The sequence below is a fragment of the Salarias fasciatus genome, chromosome 13 (assembly GCF_902148845.1).
Source record: "Salarias fasciatus chromosome 13, fSalaFa1.1, whole genome shotgun sequence".
Taxonomy (NCBI): Eukaryota; Metazoa; Chordata; class Actinopteri; order Blenniiformes; family Blenniidae; genus Salarias; species Salarias fasciatus.
The window spans coordinates 21,564,261-21,584,442 of NC_043757.1; the positions used below are offsets into that span (position 1 = coordinate 21,564,261).

Genomic DNA, 20,182 nt, shown 5'->3' on the forward strand with positions numbered 1-20,182 from the left:
CCTTCCTTTATTTGGGTGTACAGTGATCACAGCATGGGAATCGTCCTCCTCACCTTTGTCCGTCGCTATCTTTTCTCCTTTTGGTTCCGCTGTTTTCCCTCCTCTAAAGCTGTGCCGTTGGGTCTGCCAGGTTCTTGGTCAGCTTCATGGTGGACGCCCGCGGTGGCTCGATGAGAGGCAGCCGCCACAACGGCATGCGCATCATCATCCCCCCCAGGAAGTGCACTGCTCCCACACGGATTACCTGCCGCTTGGCCAAAAGGCACAAGCTGGCCTACCCCCCTCCCATGGTGGAAGGAGAGGGGCTGGTGAGCCGGCTGGTGGAGGTCGGACCGGCTGGGGCTCAGTTTCTTGGGTGAGATTTTACCAATGTACTTGTTTAAGTTTGTTTTGCTTCGCCAGAGATGGATCCATTACACCTGTGTTTTCTTTTTTAGGCCTGTGATTGTTGAGATCCCCCATTTCGGTTCAATGCGAGGGAAGGAGAGGGAGCTGATCGTGTTGAGGAGCGACAACGGTGACACGTGGAAGGAGCACCAGTCGGACTCCAGACCGGAGGACCTCACTGAGCTGCTGGCTGGAATGGATGAAGGTCAAGAGAATGACAGCCTGACCCTTCTCTTCATAACACCTACATTTTCTCAGAATTAGTGTAGAGGTCAAAATAGTTAATTACATTTGAGTTGTCAGTGCTATTACACATCAGCTTTTCAACATATGAAGAATTTTTCTCCAAAGGAAAAGGCTCAAGACTGAGGAAACCTGCAACAAATAAACTGTTACTGTGTGACTGCTTGCCTGAAATAAGAAGAAAATAACATTATAATTCGTCAATAGTCCCTTAATATTTCCTGTCCTCCTGTTCTTGGAATTATTATCATGAAGTGTTCTGAGTGTTAATGAGTTTACCAAACTGTCCTGCTGTTGACTCAGAGATAGTTGCAGTTTGAAAAAAAAACACTACTGTCAACTGTAAAGTCAAACAAATGACTTCTATCAATAACTCAAAGCAACATACACAGCTTTGTAAACTTTTTTTTTTTCAAACATTTGTGTGTAACAAGTAAATAAGCTGCTTCTGGTTCAAGTGCAGAGAGATGCTAAAATAGCCCATGTACAGCCCTGGTACAATACCAAGCGAAGCACTATCAAGTTACACACGTCAGACATCTGTAATATTGCATATCCCTGATAAACCACTACAGCAAACTATGAAGTGTAGATACAAACGTTATTGCACCAAAAATGTAAATGTGTAATCACCTCAGGCTGCATGTCAGCAAGTGACCTACTTTGTCACTTCAGAAGAATACTCCTCATCACGAAAGCTGTTAAGCCGACGTAGTGCTGACTGAGTTTGTTCAAAGTTTGTTCTATAGAATACGAACAGCATCCTGTAAAATGTTTCTTAAGACCTCATGGAATGTAAATATCTCCTGTCACAGAGCTGGACAGTCCTGCTGAGCTGGAGAAGAAGCGCATTTGCCGCATTGTCACCAGAGACTTTCCGCAGTACTTTGCTGTGGTGTCGCGGATCAAGCAGGAGTCGAACCACATGGGTCCGGACGGAGGCGTGCTGTCCAGCAGCACTGTGCCCATGGTCCAGGCCTCATTCCCACAGGGGGCGCTCACCAAGAGGATCCGAGTGGGCTTGCAGGTACGGCCGGACTCCTTTTATCAGCTCAGATTCAATCTGGTTCATGACTCGGCTTTTTAGATACTGTCCACTGACTTATTTATACTTGACCCATTTTTTTCTGAATATTTGATTTCGTCTGAAACGCCTGGACGGTTTGATTTGACAGCGTGTTCAGCACTTCTCAGAAGCCTTCGTGTCTTTGTTGCTGCGTTCACGCTTCAGGCCCAGCCTGTGCCGGACGACATGGCGAGGGCGGTGCTGGGTAACAGAGCCACCTTCAGCCCCATCGTCACCGTCGAGCCCAGGAGGAGAAAGTTCCACAAGCCCATCACGATGACCATCCCCGTCCCGCCCCGGTCAGCAGAAGGCCATCCCAGCGGACACCGGGGCGACTCCGCGCCGTGCCTGCGTCTGCTCTGCAGCATCACAGGCAAGTACACCCATAACTAGAGGATTACTGTTTATTTATTCATTCATCTCACAGTGATGTGGAGCTGGGAGGGTAAAAGAAGGACAGTGAGCTCATCATCCTTGCTTCCATCAGGAGGGACGTCCCCGGCGCAGTGGGAGGACATCACGGGAACCACGCCGCTCTCCTTCGTCACCGACTGCGTCTCCTTCACCACAAACGTGTCGGCCAGGTGAGACCAGGATAGTTAATGCAGAGGCCGGATGTGAATAATGCCTGACAAATTTCTACAATTATGGAATTTTCAATTAATTTATTAATTCATAAGGCCAGTTTCAGTCTGCCGCATTCAATAATTTGTTTCCTTATTAGTCAGTACTCGCTGTCATTTTTTTCAACAATAGAAGCCTCCGTTTTTGAAGTCCTGTAACGTAACATTGTCTATCGTTTTATGTCAATATATTTTGAATGTATGACTTTGGGCTCTTGGAATTGGTAATACTTTCAAGAATTCGTCTTTGTTAAACGTCTTCGAAAAAATTTTTTTATTGTGTTTTAAAGCAGTTAAGATAGGAAAATACAACGCAGTAAAATTAACATTCTTGTTCACTTTATGTTTAACAAACTAAAGTAAAGTCTTATTTCTCACACTTTGAATAAACTGGAGGTCCTAAATAGGAGCTGTCCTCCTTGGTTTCCTGTTTCAGCATCCTTGATTCTAATGAATAGCTCCTTCATTAAACAGAACAGTTAGACATTTAAGAAAGTGTGTATCCTTCCAGGACTGACACTCAAATCCTGTGTAATCTAAGAAAAAAATACAACTTAAATGTTTTTTTTATTTTGTAAATTATCGTATTTCACAAAACACAATCACACCGGAGTACCTGGCAGACACATACAAAGCCCATACGGAAAGGCCATCAGTTGGATTCAAAGGAGAGACATTTCATTGTCAGATGCTAAATTGTAAGTTTAAATTAACTGCAGGTACATCGTCACTTTCCTCTGAAAGACGCATCCAAAGTTAATCCAAAGCAACGTTGACAGGAAATATATCACAAGAGGAAAGTTGAAACATTCCGTCTCTTGGCACTTTGATCTTAAGAAATCTACATCCTTCTTGTAATCTCATTATTTCTCCCAACAGTTTCTTCTTATATCAATCTACACACTGTTTGAGCATTTTGTTTAAAATCTACTTTGTCTTTTTTGTTTTGACTCATGAAATGATTGTTATATAAACCAACACTTTCCTTGCCCCATCAACAATGTTCTGGCTTCAGCGATTTTCTGAGGCCACACTAATGGATTTCTTGGTTAATTGAATTTAAATCATGTGGTCTGATGATATTGAGGTAACACACTTTAGGAGTCAGTAATCAGATTTCTACATGACCGTCATGTGTCTGTTTATTGCCTTTCTGAGAAATACCTCGGCTCACTTGACTTCGTACTCCTGATGGCTGCTTAGCCTTTGAACGAACCGACATGTTGTCCCCTCTCCTCTCCTCTCCTTGCCTCAGGTTCTGGCTCGCAGACTGTCACCAGATTCCTGAGACGGTGAGTCTAGCGTCTCAGTTATACCGGGAGCTGATCTGCGTGCCATATCTGGCCAAGTTTGTGGTTTTCGCCAAAATGAACGACGCCGTCGAGGCCCGGCTGCGCTGCTTCTGCATGACGGACGACAAGGTGGACAAAACCCTGGAGCAGCAGGAGAACTTTGAGGAAGTGGCCCGGAGCAAAGACATCGAGGTGGGGATGAGGCCACCGCTGTACTGCAGCACAAGGCTCTTATCTGACGAGAACTTTATCTCCACCTTGTGTTTGTTTTCTGACATTACAATCTTGATCATCGAACACTTGCAGGTTCTGGAGGGCAAGCCCATCCACGTGGATTGCTATGGCAACCTGTCTCCCCTCTCCAAGAGTGGGCAGCAGTTGGTTTTTAATTTCTACTCCTTCAAGGAGAACAGACTCCCCTTCAACGTGAAGGTAGGAGAGGAATTCCCTCTGTTGCACTCGCTGTCACTTCACTAAGCTCTCCAGACATACACTTAAGAAGGACTGATATTTAATTAATATATATTAATCTGTCACGTTTCAAACAATCAATCCAGGTCAAGTACTTCATTAGTGATCAACAGAAACATTCAAGCAAACCTATTGGAATACATACTGTACATATGGCTAATGTGTTTCAAATTCACAGGAAAAATAAATGACAAAGATCAAGGCAGCCTTAAGCAGTTGAATAAACTAATATAACAACATTAAGTAAAAAAAAGTAAGGTTGTATAATGAATAATAATAAAAAGCAAATCAATGAAAGGAAGGGTAAAGGTATACTGAATAAAGGTTTCTATTTTTAAGAGTATAAAGGCATAACAATGAAAAGTGAATATTACACCCTGAATAGAAGGAGATCCCACTTTTTCAGTCTTTTCTTGGTTGTAAAAATAACCAAAAAGCTAAAGTTGTCTCTATATTCATACCAATACTTTAATATAAACCATTTTTAAAATTAAATAATTAAACTTTTGAATTTTGAGAAGGATCAATAGATTTTTGTAATAAAAATCGAGCCTGAATCCAGTTTGTGTGTTATGTGATCATGTCGGTCTTGATAGCTTCTTTTTTCCTGCCGCCCACAGATCCGAGATATGGGCCAGGAGCCATGTGGACGCCTCTCCTTCCTGAGAGAGCCAAAAACCACAAAAGGCCTTCCACAGACTGCCATATGCAATTTGAACATCACACTGCCAACCCACAAGAAGGTAGGGTCGCCGCGTTTGAACGGCGTGTTTTCGGCCATAATCACATCATCTACATGTAAGTGAAGTGGAGCGACAGGCAGCTCAGCTCGGGTGTCCTGACATGGAGAGGAGCCATTAGAGTTCATTTGGTGTCGGAAGCGACTGCCTGCTGCTTGTGTCTTTTATTAATGTTGAAAGCCTGTGCCAGTCATAAGACCCCACAACGTACACATGCAGCCACGCCAGCACATCGTGCCTTCATTCTGTTGCCTGGCTCTCTGTGGGTACAGAAGAAATACGCAAAGAAAAAAAAAAAACAATCATTTGTTTGTTGTGGTGTTGATTGATCACAAGAAACTGTTTATTTTTTGCTTTTGCTTTATGTTATTTTGCTCTTTATGTTTTATTAATCTCTCAGACATGTTCTGGTGCCTTTTGTTGTTTTTGCTGCTCCATTTTCATCCCCTGATTATTATTTTTTATTTATTTTCTCCCGCCCTGCTCACTGTAACTTCCCTGCTCTCCATTGTGTCATCTCTCTCCTCTCCTGCAATGCATCTTGGAATACCACAGGATATGGAGTCTGATCCTGATGATGAGGTAAACAGAATCTTCATCATCACATGAAGCTGCTTCTTCTTCTTCTTCTCCTTCTTCTTCTTTGCCGTCTTTTCCGTTGGCTTTGCCGCAAACCTAACAAACATGCGCGTCACAGATATTTTGTCTCTGTCCAATACGCAGGCGGATGTGTGTGGAAGATGCTTCTTATGATTGCATGCTTTTTTTTCCGCACAGCTGCCCCATTGCTGAAGTGATCCCATTATGTGCATGAGTGGAAATGGCAATTGTTTTAATCAGCGAGAATTTATTTATTGTTGTCTCCATCCCAAGTCCAGTGGAGCTAATTGCTGTGCCACATCTTGGCTTGTTCCTCATCCCTCCTGTCTTCAACATGTTCAACAGGACTCCATCATTACCATTAACTCATAGGGACTCTGGTGTCTTCTGTCAGTTACAGATGTAACCCTAACTTTTATGATTTATCCACTAAGTTATTGGTTGGTATTTGGGGTTTCCTTTGGGTTTTTGTTTGTTTTTTTTTTTTAACCCTTGTCCTTTGCTTGTGTGTACCAAGAATACTAACACTCTCAACTGCATGTGAGAGTTTCAGTTGGAGGGAGTAATTACATTTTTTTATACAATTTTATTTTCTAAATCGGTTCATTAGCATTTAAGGAATTCATTGAACAATTTATCACCAAGATAATATTACAGTAATAATGTAAAGTGGATATATATTTACACTTTTAAGCTCATGTATAGTTGCAGATGATTAAAAATAATCCACATAAAAAAGTGAAAGACAATATCCTGCTGTGTTTCATTGCTCTTTAAACTAAGGGCACAATAATAATACAATCAGATAGATTTTTTTAATACTATCATTCACAGTTTACAGATGCTTTTCGTCTTCAGTAATAAAATAAATGTCACAATATTACTGTTTTCTGATTTTTATAGGTAAAGCCTTTGGACTGCATCTTAAGATGAGAAGACATTTGTTTGATGTGTAATTTCTAACTCGGTGTCAAATTTAGGGCATGCTCACAGTGCAGTCAAAGCACATAGTGTCAGCAGTAAATTTTAAGCATGAAGTCAGGAAAGAGAAACACAACGGCTCTTCATTCCTCCCCAGGGAAGACAACTAACTCTTTGTGATAATACTAACACCACGCACTGATTCATCAAAAAATATAATGTCCACTATAACATCAAAAATTAATGCATACCTAGTGCTGATAGGCTACCACCATCATATTTTCCCCATATTTTTATGTTGAAACATCCTTTGTTCTTTTTTTGTTTGTTTCAGACTGAAAAGCCAGAACGACGTCATACCTTTGCCTCCTTAGCTTTGCGTAAGCGCTACAGCTATTTGACCGACCCAGCAGCGAGTGAGTTCCCCCTTTTTACTTGCATTAAATTTCCAGTTGATTCTAATTATTTCTGTCAGTGTAAGAGGTCCCATTATATAGTGTGCATATTGCTATCATATCAAGACTGCGTAGAAAAAGATATACCTGACAAGACATGTTCATCATTCATTCATTCATTCATTCTCTCCACCTGACACATACGTTTATACCACCTGTCATCCATCATTTGCATGGTTTACTGTGTGTTACGCTTTGCTTACCCACCCCATGTTGAAAAAAGAAAACTGTCTCCCTGTTTCAACTGTTTTGTTTTTTTTTTACATTTGTTGAATCACTGAAAACGTCTGTCTGTCCATTTACCATTTGAACAAAAAATGTTTTAATTCATGTTGAATAAAATATTCTTTTGAATTGTTCTCATTCCTTTAGTGGCCATTTCACTCTATTATTGGCTTTATGATTGTGTGCGGCTGTGTATATTAATGTTTTAACAGGTTGCACTTTACTCTGATTCATACTAACAGTGACAATATCTGGGAACTGGAGTTTTACATTTGTGCCTTTTACCTAATGTTGACCCATTTTGGAAAAAAAATCTTCATTTTTGATTGTGAGAACAGAACAAAAAATCAAAAGGCATTTTTTTTTTGTTCTTAGATTTTTTTATTGTTCTTAGAAACAAAACAAAGAAAATTAGAGTGAAAATTAAATCGATAAATGATGGTTTACTGTCACATTTTGTAAAGTGCAACCTCTTTTTTTTTTCATTTTAAGTCATGGCCAAACAAGTAATGTGATCTGTTTTCTTACTGATATACACTTGTGGGGTCATCTGGCAATAAAATGTTCCAAATACAAGTATGAACACATTTTAATCAAACATGTATAGTAAAAGGCACTGCTGCAAGAAGGCATATAGATTAAGCACATCAAAAGTCAATGGAATTGAATTTTTTTGGTTACCATGTCATTTCTGTTATTTCTCCTATACGTTAAGCATTATTATGTTATTCACGTGTCATTCTGTATCAGATGTATAATTCCATTAGTCATCACCATCTGTCATATGGGCCTTTCTTACATATTGTGTGAATTCTTTGCTTTATTGCTGTGACTAATGCCTTTTCTGACTGACTCAAATTTCTCTTTCTGGTTTTTATGTTTTCTTTCAAATTATTTTTCGTTATATTTTATGTTTGCTTCCTTATTACTTTTGATTTTAATTATTGTTGAAGAAACAACTGATCGAAGCTCGGCGAGAACACAGCCTTCTAGCTACCCTCACAAACCTGTCTTTTCAACGAGATCTTATCAGGCGTGGTCGCCTGTTCCTGTCGCCGTCGCTGGCCAAACCAAATCTGGTTTTGGGTCCCTCTCCAGTTCGTCATCCAACACGCCCTCTGCCTCTCCATTAAAGTCTGTCTGGTCCATCAACTCTGCCTCCCCAATCAAGACCAACATTCCTGGATCACCTGCCTCTTCTGTAAAGTCAGTTAGTGACTTAGCGTCCCCTATCCGCTCTTACAGAACCATCTCCTCTCCTATAAAAACTGTAGTCCAGCAAGCCCAGTACCCTGCCCAGGTCACCCCGAGTCCCCTGGCTTCACCAGGGAAAAGTGCCCCAGATCCTTTATCTATGAAAGGATTAGCAGCGTTGTCTGCTAGGACGTCCCCTATAACTGTCTCAGGAGGAGGAAGCCCTCTTCTAGAGAGAGCTTCCATGAACATGACCCCGCCAACATCTCCCAAGTCTTCTTTGAGTATGTTCAGCTCACCCCTGCCATACAAAACCCTTATGGGAGCCTCGAGTGGCACAGCATCCTCGTCGCCAATAAAAACAGTTCCTGGTCTCTCCTCAGTACGTTCCTTTGCGTCTGATGCTACCGGCTCTGCAAGAAACTTATTCTCTTCTCTCTCATCGCCACTTAAATCCAACACCCCTCCAAGTGCTGCAGCTCTAATCAATGGAACTGTGTCACCTGCACAGTACCGTTCTTCATCTCCAACATCTCTTCTCACCAGCAGTCTGCAGGAGAGAATACAGGCAACTACCAACGCTGCAACTACAAGCGTCAATGCTGCCTTTGACGAGGTTGAAAAAACCTTTAATTCGTGCTCTGCGGGCTATGGTACCTTGAAATCTATGTCCTCCTCTGCATCCTCTTCACATCAGTCTATAAGATCATCGGCTTCAAACTCCCTCTATGCCTCTCTAAGATCCCCCTCAAATGTCACAACGGCTGTAACATCGAGTACAATGACTGTTCCAGTGTACTCAGTTATCAATGTGCTGCCAGAGCCTCAGTTTAAAAAGTTACCTGAGGTGTCTAAGTCAGCTGCTGCTCTTCTCTCTCCGAGAAAGACTCTGCCAGCTGAGGTCAACGCTCAGTTGCAGTCCTCTTTTGCTCGAACTCTTTCCCCTATCAAAGCCCCTGTTTTTTCTGCTGCTCTCAAGTCAAACACCACATCACCACTGTCATCTAGCCAAGAGATTCTGAAGGATGTAGCCGAGATGAAAGAGGACTTGATACGAATGTCAGCTATTCTGCAGACAGACCCAAACTCCACAGCCAATAAAGGCTTTCAGTCAGATTCTCCGAAAGAACCAAAAATGGAGGATGAGGAACCATATCGGATTGTAGAGAAAGTCAAACAAGACCTGGTAAAAGTGAGTGAAATCCTTACGAAAGATTCCGTCAAGGATGGTAGAGGGTCCCTGGCCAGGAGCTCTTTGGATGACATACACTTCTCAAAAGTGCAAGTTGAACAACCACCAAGCAACTGGAGCTATCCACCAAGATACGAGACGGTTGTTCCTCAAGCCAAACCCAAAACAATACCTGATAGAGATTTCAATCTCTCCAAAGTGGTTGACTACCTGGCCAATGATGTTGGGAGTAGTTCTTACTCCAAAATGCATGACAACAAACATAAAGCAGATGAGGGCAAGCGAGAAGGAGAGGGCAAGGAGAAGCAGAAACGTGTCCTAAAACCCACTATAGCAGTTCAGGAACATAAGCTCAAAATGCCCCCAACAAACATGCGGTCCTCACCCTCAGACAAAGAGATCAGTAAAGTAGCTGACGCTTTGTTTGGAGCAGATACTGTTCTTGAATCTCCCGATGATATCTCACATGAACAAGATAAAAGTCCCCTCTCAGATAGTGGTTTTGAGACCAGGAGTGAAAGGACACCCTCTGCCCCTCAAAGTGCAGAAGGAATGGGCCCCAAAGCCCTATTTCAAGACATACCTGTTCCACCAGTGATCACGGAGACTAGGACTGAGGTCGTCCATGTAATCAGGAGTTATGAACCCCCGGAGGATAACAAACAACCTGCAATGGAGGATGCGCATCCTGTTAGATATATTGATTCGGATTCAAAAGGGCACCCGAACCAAATGCCATCAGCTCCAGACCAGAATAAATGCTATTCAATAAAAGTCAGTCCTGATGAGGATCCAATGGGAAAAGGAATGAGAGTCAAGGAGGAAACTCACATCACTACCACCACCAGGATGGTATACCACAAGCCACCTGGCAAAGAAGCAGCATCAGAGAGGTGTGAGGAAACTATGTCAGTACATGATATAATGAAAGCTTTTCAGTCAGGCAAAGACCCCTCTAGAGAGCTAGCAGGACTGTTTGAACACAAGTCCAGCAATGAGGAAACATCACAAAGAGTTCTTGAGGACATCAATTCCAAACCAAAAGTTGAAAGAATAATTGAAGTTCACATCGAAAAGGGAAATAAAGCTGAGCCAACAGAGGTTATCATCAGAGAGACAAAAAACCATGGAGAGAAGGAAATGTATTACTACCCAGGGAGTCGACAAGAAGAGGAAGAACCTGAGGAGTCACTTCCTGTGTACCTCGACTCCCCCAGAGTGAACACACCCATGTCACAGGAAGAAGACAGTCGTCCGAGTTCAGCCCAGCTCATGGCCGATGACTCATACAAAACACTGAAACTACTTAGTCAGCAATCTGTAGAGTACAATGAGGATGAATCATCAGAGCTTAGGGGTGAATCCTATAATTTTGCTGAAAAAATGTTACTCTCTGAGAAATTTGACCAATCCCATTCTGACACTGAAGAATATCTGAGAGACAGGTCTCGCTTTCACTCACCTGACAGAAGCAGTCACAGTGAGGGTAGATCACTTGGGCCTAGGACAGAGTATGTGTTTCGATCATCAAGAAATGTTTTTGACAAATCTGGTCGAATGGCTAACGTTGACGATAACTTTGACAAACTGACACTTTTGCAGTATTCATCTGAGCCAGGCAGTCCAAAGCAATCCGTTTGGATGCGTGTGTCAGATGACACACAAAGTAAGGACAGACAGCTTGTGTATGAGGACAGAGTGGACAGGACGGTAAAAGAGGCAGAGGAAAAATTAAGTGAGGTGTCTCAATTCTTTCGAGATAAAACAGAGCAACTCAATGATGAACTTTCTTCGCCTGAGAAGAAATCTCGCAGACCAGACTTCAGAGAATCACGTTCAGGGCCCAGTTCTACTCACAGCAGTCCAGAGAGATCTGCTTATAGTGGTATTGGGGAAGAATGGAGCAGAGAAAGGCTTCGAGACAGGTTCAGCTCAAGTGACAGGAAATGTGCCAGTTTACCCAGCAGTCCAGAGAGAAGAGTGTTGCTGCAGTACACGGATTCAGACCAAAGGAAACCAGCAGATTGTAAGTCACAGGCAAGCACAGGGGAAATCTCCAAACCTTTTCAAATGTCTTCCTCCAAAGTCAGTGCAGTACGGCTAAAATTTGAGCAAGAGGCTCAGAGGCAAGATAGGAGTCCTCAGGGTGGCCAAAATCAAAATCCTCCTATCAGAAAACTGCAGGAAAGCAAGCTTCCTGTATATCAGGTATTTGCAGGTTCTGACACACCCAAAACACCCAGTAGTCCAGGAACCCAGAGGAGAGGAGCGGAGTCTGAATCAAAAAAGTTCTCACCCAAACATGACCCCAGTAGAAAAGATCAGGATGACAAAAAGTTATTCAAAACATGGGAAAGCCAAGGGTATGGAAACTACAAGCCCCAATCCCCCAAACTACCTTCATCTTTAATACATGACTCCATGAAAGATAGCAATAATAGTGATTCCCAAAGACAAGAAACAACTAAGAAAATAATCTACACAGAATTTGTTGTCCGGGAAAGTCCAAATAGCAACGATAGTCTAAAAAAAAACTTGGAATCACAAATTCCTGTAAGAAAGCAGTCTAATTTCTCAGAGAATAGCAAATCCACCTCTTTAAAATTTGATACCTCTATTGAGCAACATGAAAGGGCTGGGTCTCATGTGCCTACTTTAGCTAGAAATCGGATACACAGTAGCTCTGAATCCAACAAGTCTACTCGTGGATCATCAGTTGGAAAATCCACAGACTCATCAGAGGGTAGCCAGTCAAGTGTAGTGTGCAATGGTGTTGACGCTGATCAAATAGAGTATTTGGATCAAGTAACTCCGGTAGTTGTCACCGAGGGCTTTAAAGACATTAAACCCTTACCTGTATATGTCAGCATCCAAGTGGGAAAGCAGTATGAGAAAGAAACTGCCTCGGGGCAGCTGGGAACATACAAAAAGATCGTAAGCCATGAGAGTAGAACAGTGCATGAGACTAGAAGTGGCTTTTACACTGTCAAACAAAAGCAGTCTCCATCTCCTCAAGGAAGCCCAGAAGATGACACTCTAGAACAAGTGACTTTCATGGACAGCTCTGGGAAAAGTCCTGTTACCCCCGAGACCCCCAGCTCAGAGGAAGTGAGCCTGACCTCCAGAACGCCTGACTCTGTGATAGGCTTCATGCCTGGCATGCCAAGCCCTATTCCTGAGGAGTCTGAGGAGGAGGACGGAAAGACATTCATCTACAAAGGACCCTCTAAGGAAAAATCAAAGCCAACCCCCTCAGAGAGTCACAGTAGAAAACAGGATGGAGAGAGGCAAAAGTCAAAAGACAAAAGAGTGGCCTATATAGAGTTTCCTCCCCCTCCTCCTATCGAGGCAGAGCAGTCTGATCCTGAAAAGAGGGGTTCGTGTGCTTCTTCTGAAGCAGAGACAGAGATGATGGAGGTAAACCTCCAGGAGGAGCATGATAGGCACCTCTTAGCTGAACCAGTCATCAGGGTCCAACCTCCATCTCCCATTCCCCCGGGAGCTGACAACAGTGACTCTAGTGATGATGAGTCTGTCTTTCACCCCATTCCTATCAAAAAGTACACCTTTAAGATGAAAGAGGAAGGAGAGAAACGTCCAAAACACAAAAAATCTGAAAAAAATGGAAATAAGGATCCTGGACTAAATGGTGTAGTAAAGGGAGAGGATGCTGACTTTGAACAAAATGGCAATGACCAGTCAATCACTGACTGCTCAATAGCAACCACAGCTGAATTTTCCCATGACACGGATGCAACTGAAATAGACTCTTTAGATGGGTATGACCTTCAGGATGAAGATGATGGACTGAGCGAGGATCCAAAAACATCAAGTTTGTCTAACGATGGAAAAACAGCTGACCGCTCATTCAGCCAGTCAAAGCTTGAAGTAATAGAGGAAGAGAAATGTGAGGAAGGAGGGGATAATGGAAAAGCAAAATCTAATGCATCTTCGGCAAAAAGTGGTGGTGATGAAAAGGATTACACTCTTGAAGGAAGACATCCAGAAAGGCAGGGCTTTGGGGAAAGTTACTTTGGCTACCAACTTGAAGACGAGTTGAATTCAACCTTTAAAACTGTTGCCACCAAAGGTTTGGACTTTGACCCCTGGTCAACAAAAGGGGCTGATAACGAAGGGGTTTTTGAATCCCGAGCAAAAGAGGATGATCCCAAACCCTTTGGCTTATCAGTGGAGGACAAATCACAGGCTACAACACCTGACACAACTCCTGCTCGTACACCAACTGATGAGAGTACACCGACTAGTGAGCCTAACCCCTTCCCTTTCCATGAAGGGAAGATGTTTGAGATGACCCGCAGTGGTGCTATTGACATGAGCAAGCGGGACTTTGTTGAAGAGAGGCTTCAGTTTTTCCAGATTGGTGAGCATTCCTCTGACCCTAAAACAGGGGAAAAGGGGCGAGGGGGAAAGATCCTGGGAGTACTCTCCTCTCAGTCAAAAACAGGGGAGAGATCCACAGTAGATGGGAAAGTGAAAGTTATAGATACCACCACAGACAGCAGCACTACACCAGCAACAACTACAGCAAAATGCAGCCCTGCACAGCCTGGCGGTGACACTGGCTATGCTGGTACTGATGCCTCCGCCTGTGAAGCCATAGCTGAGACTGCCTCTTCTTGCACAATCACAGCCTCTAAGGTTGATTCCAAGTTACGCACTCCCATTAAGATGGGCATAGCTGCCTCTATAACCGTGAAGAAAGACTCAGGGGATCTCACTGAATGCAAGGCTGAGATTTCAGAGGGTCAGATGGTACCAGAGTACATTAGCATAGAAGGCCAAGGTACAGAGAACAAGTCTAGAAGTCACACAGAGCCCAAGTTAGAAAGAAGAGATTTCCCTTCTGAAAACTGCAACAACAACAATAACCTCGAGTCTTCAAGTGTTCAAGCCAACTACATTCAGTGTGGCAGTGTAGTGTTCAATTTGCAGTCTTCATCTGAGCCCACTCTTCAGAAAGCTAGCAGGATAGAAACACTGTGCTGTAGAGAAATAGAAGAACGAGCTGAAGTCCACAAAAGCAGCGAAGCACAGGAGCAGAAAAGTGAAACTGTTAAAGAAAGTGAAGTGAAGCAACCCAAGTCCAGACTCCCAGTTAAAGCATCAGGGTGGTCGTTTCACACGCAGGGAACAGCAATAGGCAAGCAGAAGCCCAAGCAAGCAGTAAGAGTTGAGGTCAAAAAGAGAGGAGAGCCAGCCATAGCTAAGGTAGAGCCCAGATCGAGGATACCAATCAAGGATGTTAAGAAGAGCAGCCCTGCCACCACAACTAGCTCACTTGTTTCCGTTCGGGTTACCTCACAGCCAGTAAGGACATTGGACACCGAGCGAGCAACCATACAGTTGCCCTCAAGACTGCCCCTGAAGGACAGACATCAGGTCACAAATGAGGGAATGTGTAGCCAGAGCAGACAGGAGAACCCTAGTGAGCTTTGTAAGCGCACCATCGAATATTTTAAAGGCATTAGCGGGGAGACGCTAAAGTTGGTGGACCGCCTGTCAGACGAGGAGAAAAAGACGCAGACAGAGCAGTCGGAGGAAGACAGCACCTCCCGGAGCACCTCTCTGTCGGACGCCTCCCAGCCTTCCCAGCCCTCCCAGCCCTCCCAGCCCTCCCGCTCATCCAGGTCTGGTAGAGGTTCGAGGGCTGAGGCCGGGGCCGCGTCCGTAAGGGCAAAGGTGGCGACGACGGACAGGGCCTCCGGCAGTGAGAGGAGCAGGAGGAGTAGGCGGACTGGTGGGAAGGAGGGCAGTCAGGGACTCACAGGGTCTCGAGCGCCTCCCATCGCGGAGATCAAGCCTAGTTTGTAAAACTTTCACACTATGTTTAAAATACATCTAGATATTTCTATATTTCACTTTTAGTTGCATGACATTGTTGTGATCGTTTAATGGATTGACTGGAATGCCTGTGGCGTGTTTACTGTACATATTCTCTTCAGAACAGTAGCTGTCATTCAGATTTATTTTTTTGTCATTGATGTACTGTGCACTGTATTGTCCATGTTGCAAGATTCTATTTCCTCTGTCCCCCCCCCCTCCAACCCTCTTTAAGTAATAATAGTGTAAGCATGCTAGTAGTGATGACTGGTCACTGGCACAACCAGTCCCTTTGTTTAGCAACTCCCTGCTCCGTCTGTCTGTCTGTATGTGCAGGGTGGTTACTGACGTATTGTTATAGTTTGTCTCTACGGAATTTCTCATGCAATTGTCTTTGAAACTAACAAGTGTCGGCAAAGAACACCAAAATGCGTCTTCGCATGTTGACATTTTAGATTCTAACGTAGACCTTTCCACCCTCGTATTTGTAGCAGTCCAAGTCTGTTGTTGGTAGTCATGTTATGCTTCGTTTTGTGTGGTTCTCATGACAGTTACTGCCTGCTTAGAGGATACATATCACAAACAGTCACAGAGCACCACTTACTCTATGGACATATTTAAGTTTCCCATAATTGTAGTGTAGAAAATCTTTTTCTTGCCACTTTATAGAAATAATTTCTAACTTTTTTTAAGCTTTATCAAATTCATTTAAGACAATGTTGTGAAAATGTATTAAGACAACCATAGCTGAAATCCTTAACTGTAATTATTAATTGTGGCCAGAAAAGGAAAATTATGCATATTTTTTTTTACCTTATAAATATTTTCAAATAGAGGAGAAAGAATGTTATTTGTATTAATACCTTGCTGTCCTCTACCTTTGCAGGCCCCCAAAGTCCGTGTGAACGAACAGACTTGCGGATGGCTATTGTTGCCGATCACCTGGGGCTCAGCTGGACAGGTGAGAAGTACTGCAGCTAAACTTTTTTTTCCGTCACTCAAGATGTGTTCGCACTGAGTATGTTTTTATCAAATTCAGCACTATTTCTCAGGATGTGCGGCATTTTTAATCAAGTGTATGCTGCTTTGAAAACTCTGGAACACCCTCTTCTCTGAAAAGGGATTATCTCATAGATTCTGTCACTTTCACCCTCTCCAACATGTCGTCTGCCTGCATGTTATGTTCCAAGCTTTAAAGTGACTGTGAACACAAAGCAAGCAGGGCTTATATCCACTCTGGAGGTTTCAAGCTCATTTCAGTACAGGACTCACAAACACCTCGATATTGGCTCGAGGGTTGGAGAGAGGAGCAATATGTCACCTTTAAATTGCTACTTTTGCCTTTGTGTGTGTGTGTGTGTGTGTGTGTGTGTGTGTGTGTGTGTGTGTGTGTGTGCGCGTGCGTGTGTTTACAAATTTCATACATTTTCAAAAAACTGTATATTTAATAACCAACCTTTACAGAAAAACAAACAAACAAAAAACTTTAATACACTTGTGTTTTATTTCTGATGTCTTTTGGTTTCAAAATTCATTATTTCTGCACTTCACAGAAAGATCATTCCACAGGGTTGATTTAACCTTCCACCAGGTCAAACTTTCCATGATGGCCAGTTGGCCACATTATTGAACATCTAGATTTTTGGTCCTTTGGTCCTAGACCTTTGTTCTAGATATTGCACGAGCATTGCAAAAATGTACGCCCATTTACTTTCTCGACCATCTCCGAGGCTTCATTCAGTGAGAACCTTGTTTTTTACTGCCATCTTGAGGCAAACTGAACCTCTTGCAATCAAAAACTGGTTTTGAGACATGACAGAGCTGAAAGGGTTTTTAAGGCCTTCCTTCATAGTCTCCATTTTATTCAGGTATGATGTAGCATTATGTAGAAGAGCTATAGATTGAAAATTATAGAATGAAAATGATTTTAAAAAAGGAGAAGCGCTGTGGTGTGATTGTAATGATGAAACAGCAGGGATAATAAACTGCTGCGCTGGGTAAGAGGTGGCATTAAGAAAATTTTAACACTTTAGTGTGAGTATTAATGTCAGAATTTCTGTTGGTGTCTCGTTGCAGAGCTGGCTCGGGAGATGAACTTCACAGTGGATGAGATCAACCACATCAGACTAGAGAACCCCAACTCCCTGACAGCACAGAGCTTCATGCTTCTTAAGAAATGGGTCAGTCGAGAAGGGAAAAACGCCACAAGTAAGATTATTTTAAAATCTTAAAACTTTCTCTCCTTTTCTCTCTTCTTGTTCTCTGTTATTAATCCCCTTGCCTTTGATTTGAGGTTAAAGTTCATTCACAAGTATCTACTGCTGACTTGGACGTTATTGTCAGAAATGATACAGGCACATACTGTAGATAATAATATATTGATTTTTCTCAAAATTATAAACCTTTTTGCAATCATTTCAGATGAAACTAAATTGGTTTTTCTCTGTTCTTGTTTTTTTTTTCACAGCGGATGCCTTAACTGCAGTGCTGACCAAAGTCAATCGGATGGATATTGTGACTTTACTGGAGGGCCCTATATTTGACTATGGTAACATTTCAGGCACAAGATGTTTTGCCGATGATAACGCTGTTTTCCGGGATCAGGCTGATGGTAAAGTTTAGCTTTGTCTAGCTGACCTCTTACCTCTCCCTGCTACCTTTGTTTTGTTGTGTCAGTGCATGTAACACATACTTATAGTCCTTTTGCAAAACTTTGGAATAGTTGATTTAGATTTTTCAGATTTGGAGTTTGTTTTGACAACTGGATCCCACAGTTACGCTTCTGCCATGTATTCGGAATAAACAACACACAAAAAGTAAGGACATTTGTGTTTGGTTATTCCCTTGTTTTGTTGCTTTTTGGAAGCAAATCGTATAAGAAGTAGAAGACCTGATTTTTTTTTTAAATGTTCAAGGAAGATGCAGTTGTGGGATTAGTGGAAAGGCTGTGAACGTTTGTCAAATCTCTGTAAATACCAAAGAGCAATGTCCTTACTTTTTGTGTGTAGTTTATTTGAGAAACTTTCTCTTTGCGTCTCAGTTGTTGCCACTTTTCAATTTATCTTACATAATTCACTGATGACTCGTTTGATTGGCTTTTCTGGAATCAGTCGCACATTCTTTTAAATTCAACTGAATTCTTCTTTCCAAATTCCGATGGTGTATCCAGTTGTTACAAATGAGCAATATTCACTGTTAGATTCCCATTCTAAATGCATGCTGCATACTAAGTGCTGCTTTGAATGTGTTTTAATTATGTTTGACCTGATTAGCTATTATGTAACCTTGTAGGATTTGCTGTCTTCTTTTGCTTCAGTTTAGTTCTCCTAGTTTTCCTCCAGCTTCTCTGAGCCTTCCTTGGATAGATGAGAGAATCTCTTCCTCCCTGAAACCAGACTTCCTCCTCCTCCTCCTCCTCCTCCTCTTGCGTCCCATCACCTCCCTACAGCAGTATCCACTGCTAACAACACAACAGCTCTTAACAAACTAAGAGCTATGTGTTCCCACCCCCCTACCCAACCATCAGTTGCCTTGTTTTTCTGGTTTTATTTCATTTCCTGAATTAACTTTTTGTTTCATGTCTCTTGTGCATGTGCTTCCCTTTATTCCTATCGTACAGTTTCCATAATTATCCCTCTAACTCCCAGAAGCAGTCAAGCAGCTTTCATCCTGCAGACACCCTGTCCCCTTCTGCTAACGTCGACCCCGACGCCTCCACCCACCCCCCTCACTCCTATGTCAGCACTTTACTGTCCTCCCTTCTCCTCACGCCGCTCCCCAAGTTACGAGTCCTCCATTTCGCTCAAGGACTTGGCGCCTTTAGCACCATTTGAACCACCTCAGTTCGACTTCCTCACCTCTCTTCCTCCATGCCACAACGCTCAGAGCTCCTCACCTGACCCTCCTCACCCACCCGGCCCCCCTTTCTCGCCCCACCTGTCCTCCCCAATCCCCCTCATCACCTCGCCTTTACCTGTGTCACCCGCTCCCAACTCTCCGTCACCCGTTCTCCTCTCTCCAACTTCCGTCCCGGCTTCTCCAACATTTGTCCCCGCCTCCCCTGCACCCACAACACCCGCTCCACCTTCGCAAGCAGAACCGATCACCCCCTCTGGATCCACCTCTGACGTGTTCTGTGATGCTACCAGTCCTTTAACCACGCCGGTCACAGTAACTCCTCCCACCAGCCTCACCCTCGAACCCCCCTCTGCAGCTTCTGTCACCGCCTCTCCGAGCAAAGACTCCCTGGTGGCCCAGCTTGCCTGCCCCTCCTCCCGGCCTGTCTCCCCTCTGACCCTCCCTCCCGCCTCCCCCTCTGGGTCTCGTTGTCCAAGCCCCACTCCTGGATCCCCTCCTCTCCGCTCACTGTCCCCCTGTCCTGTTTGCCAGTGTACCTGTGCACCTTCTGTCCATCCCCCTCCGACTCGAACCCGCATTGACACTTCCACTATGGAAATCTTCCTTTAGATTCTTTTTTTCCTGATTATCCTTTTCTCATTGCTTATTCTTACATCTCTCATCTGTCATGTCGTTCATGTGAGCGTGTAACCACAAACGCTAAAATCTCACTCTCATCACATCCTCTGCTATAAATTTTAGGAGCCTTACGCCGCTTATGTGACACACTTTTCACAGACCAGAATAACTATGTACAAACACAATGTATAGGTTTTTTTAATACTGTCAACTGTGAACATATTTCTATATGTTTATTAAAGAAAAATAGGAGAAAATTATTTTTTAAATTAACATAAATGTGTGCATATTCAATATCAGAGATGTTTACATTTAGAAAACAAATTTAATATATTTTAACTACAGTTTTTTTTAATCATATTGATCATCATAGTTTTTTTCTAATTTATTGTAAGTTTTTTTATACAACTAGCAACTTGAGTGGAATATGTTACTGGCATGAAATTCAGAAACGGC

The 20,182-nt window shown here is 43.0% G+C and overlaps 1 protein-coding gene across 6 annotated transcripts in view; it reads left to right on the plus strand.

The window, feature by feature from the left end:
* Positions 1–20,182, plus strand: part of LOC115398899 (ankyrin-3-like) — an 89,097-nt gene that overhangs the window by 59,274 nt on the left and 9,641 nt on the right. For 4 of the 6 annotated variants that reach the window (XM_030105909.1, XM_030105910.1, XM_030105914.1 and 1 more), the window contains 14 exons: positions 131–355; positions 438–592; positions 1,446–1,657; positions 1,862–2,069; positions 2,184–2,280; positions 3,575–3,803; positions 3,918–4,043; positions 4,703–4,825; positions 5,378–5,404; positions 6,678–6,759; positions 7,977–15,233; positions 16,137–16,211; positions 17,327–17,458; positions 17,718–17,861. In XM_030105909.1, coding sequence (XP_029961769.1) covers positions 131–355; positions 438–592; positions 1,446–1,657; positions 1,862–2,069; positions 2,184–2,280; positions 3,575–3,803; positions 3,918–4,043; positions 4,703–4,825; positions 5,378–5,404; positions 6,678–6,759; positions 7,977–15,233; positions 16,137–16,211; positions 17,327–17,458; positions 17,718–17,861 — 9,092 coding nt within the window. The remainder of the gene's footprint in view (positions 1–130; positions 356–437; positions 593–1,445; positions 1,658–1,861; positions 2,070–2,183; positions 2,281–3,574; positions 3,804–3,917; positions 4,044–4,702; positions 4,826–5,377; positions 5,405–6,677; positions 6,760–7,976; positions 15,234–16,136; positions 16,212–17,326; positions 17,459–17,717; positions 17,862–20,182) is intronic. The other 2 variants (XM_030105913.1, XM_030105911.1) reach the window with 2 other exon arrangements.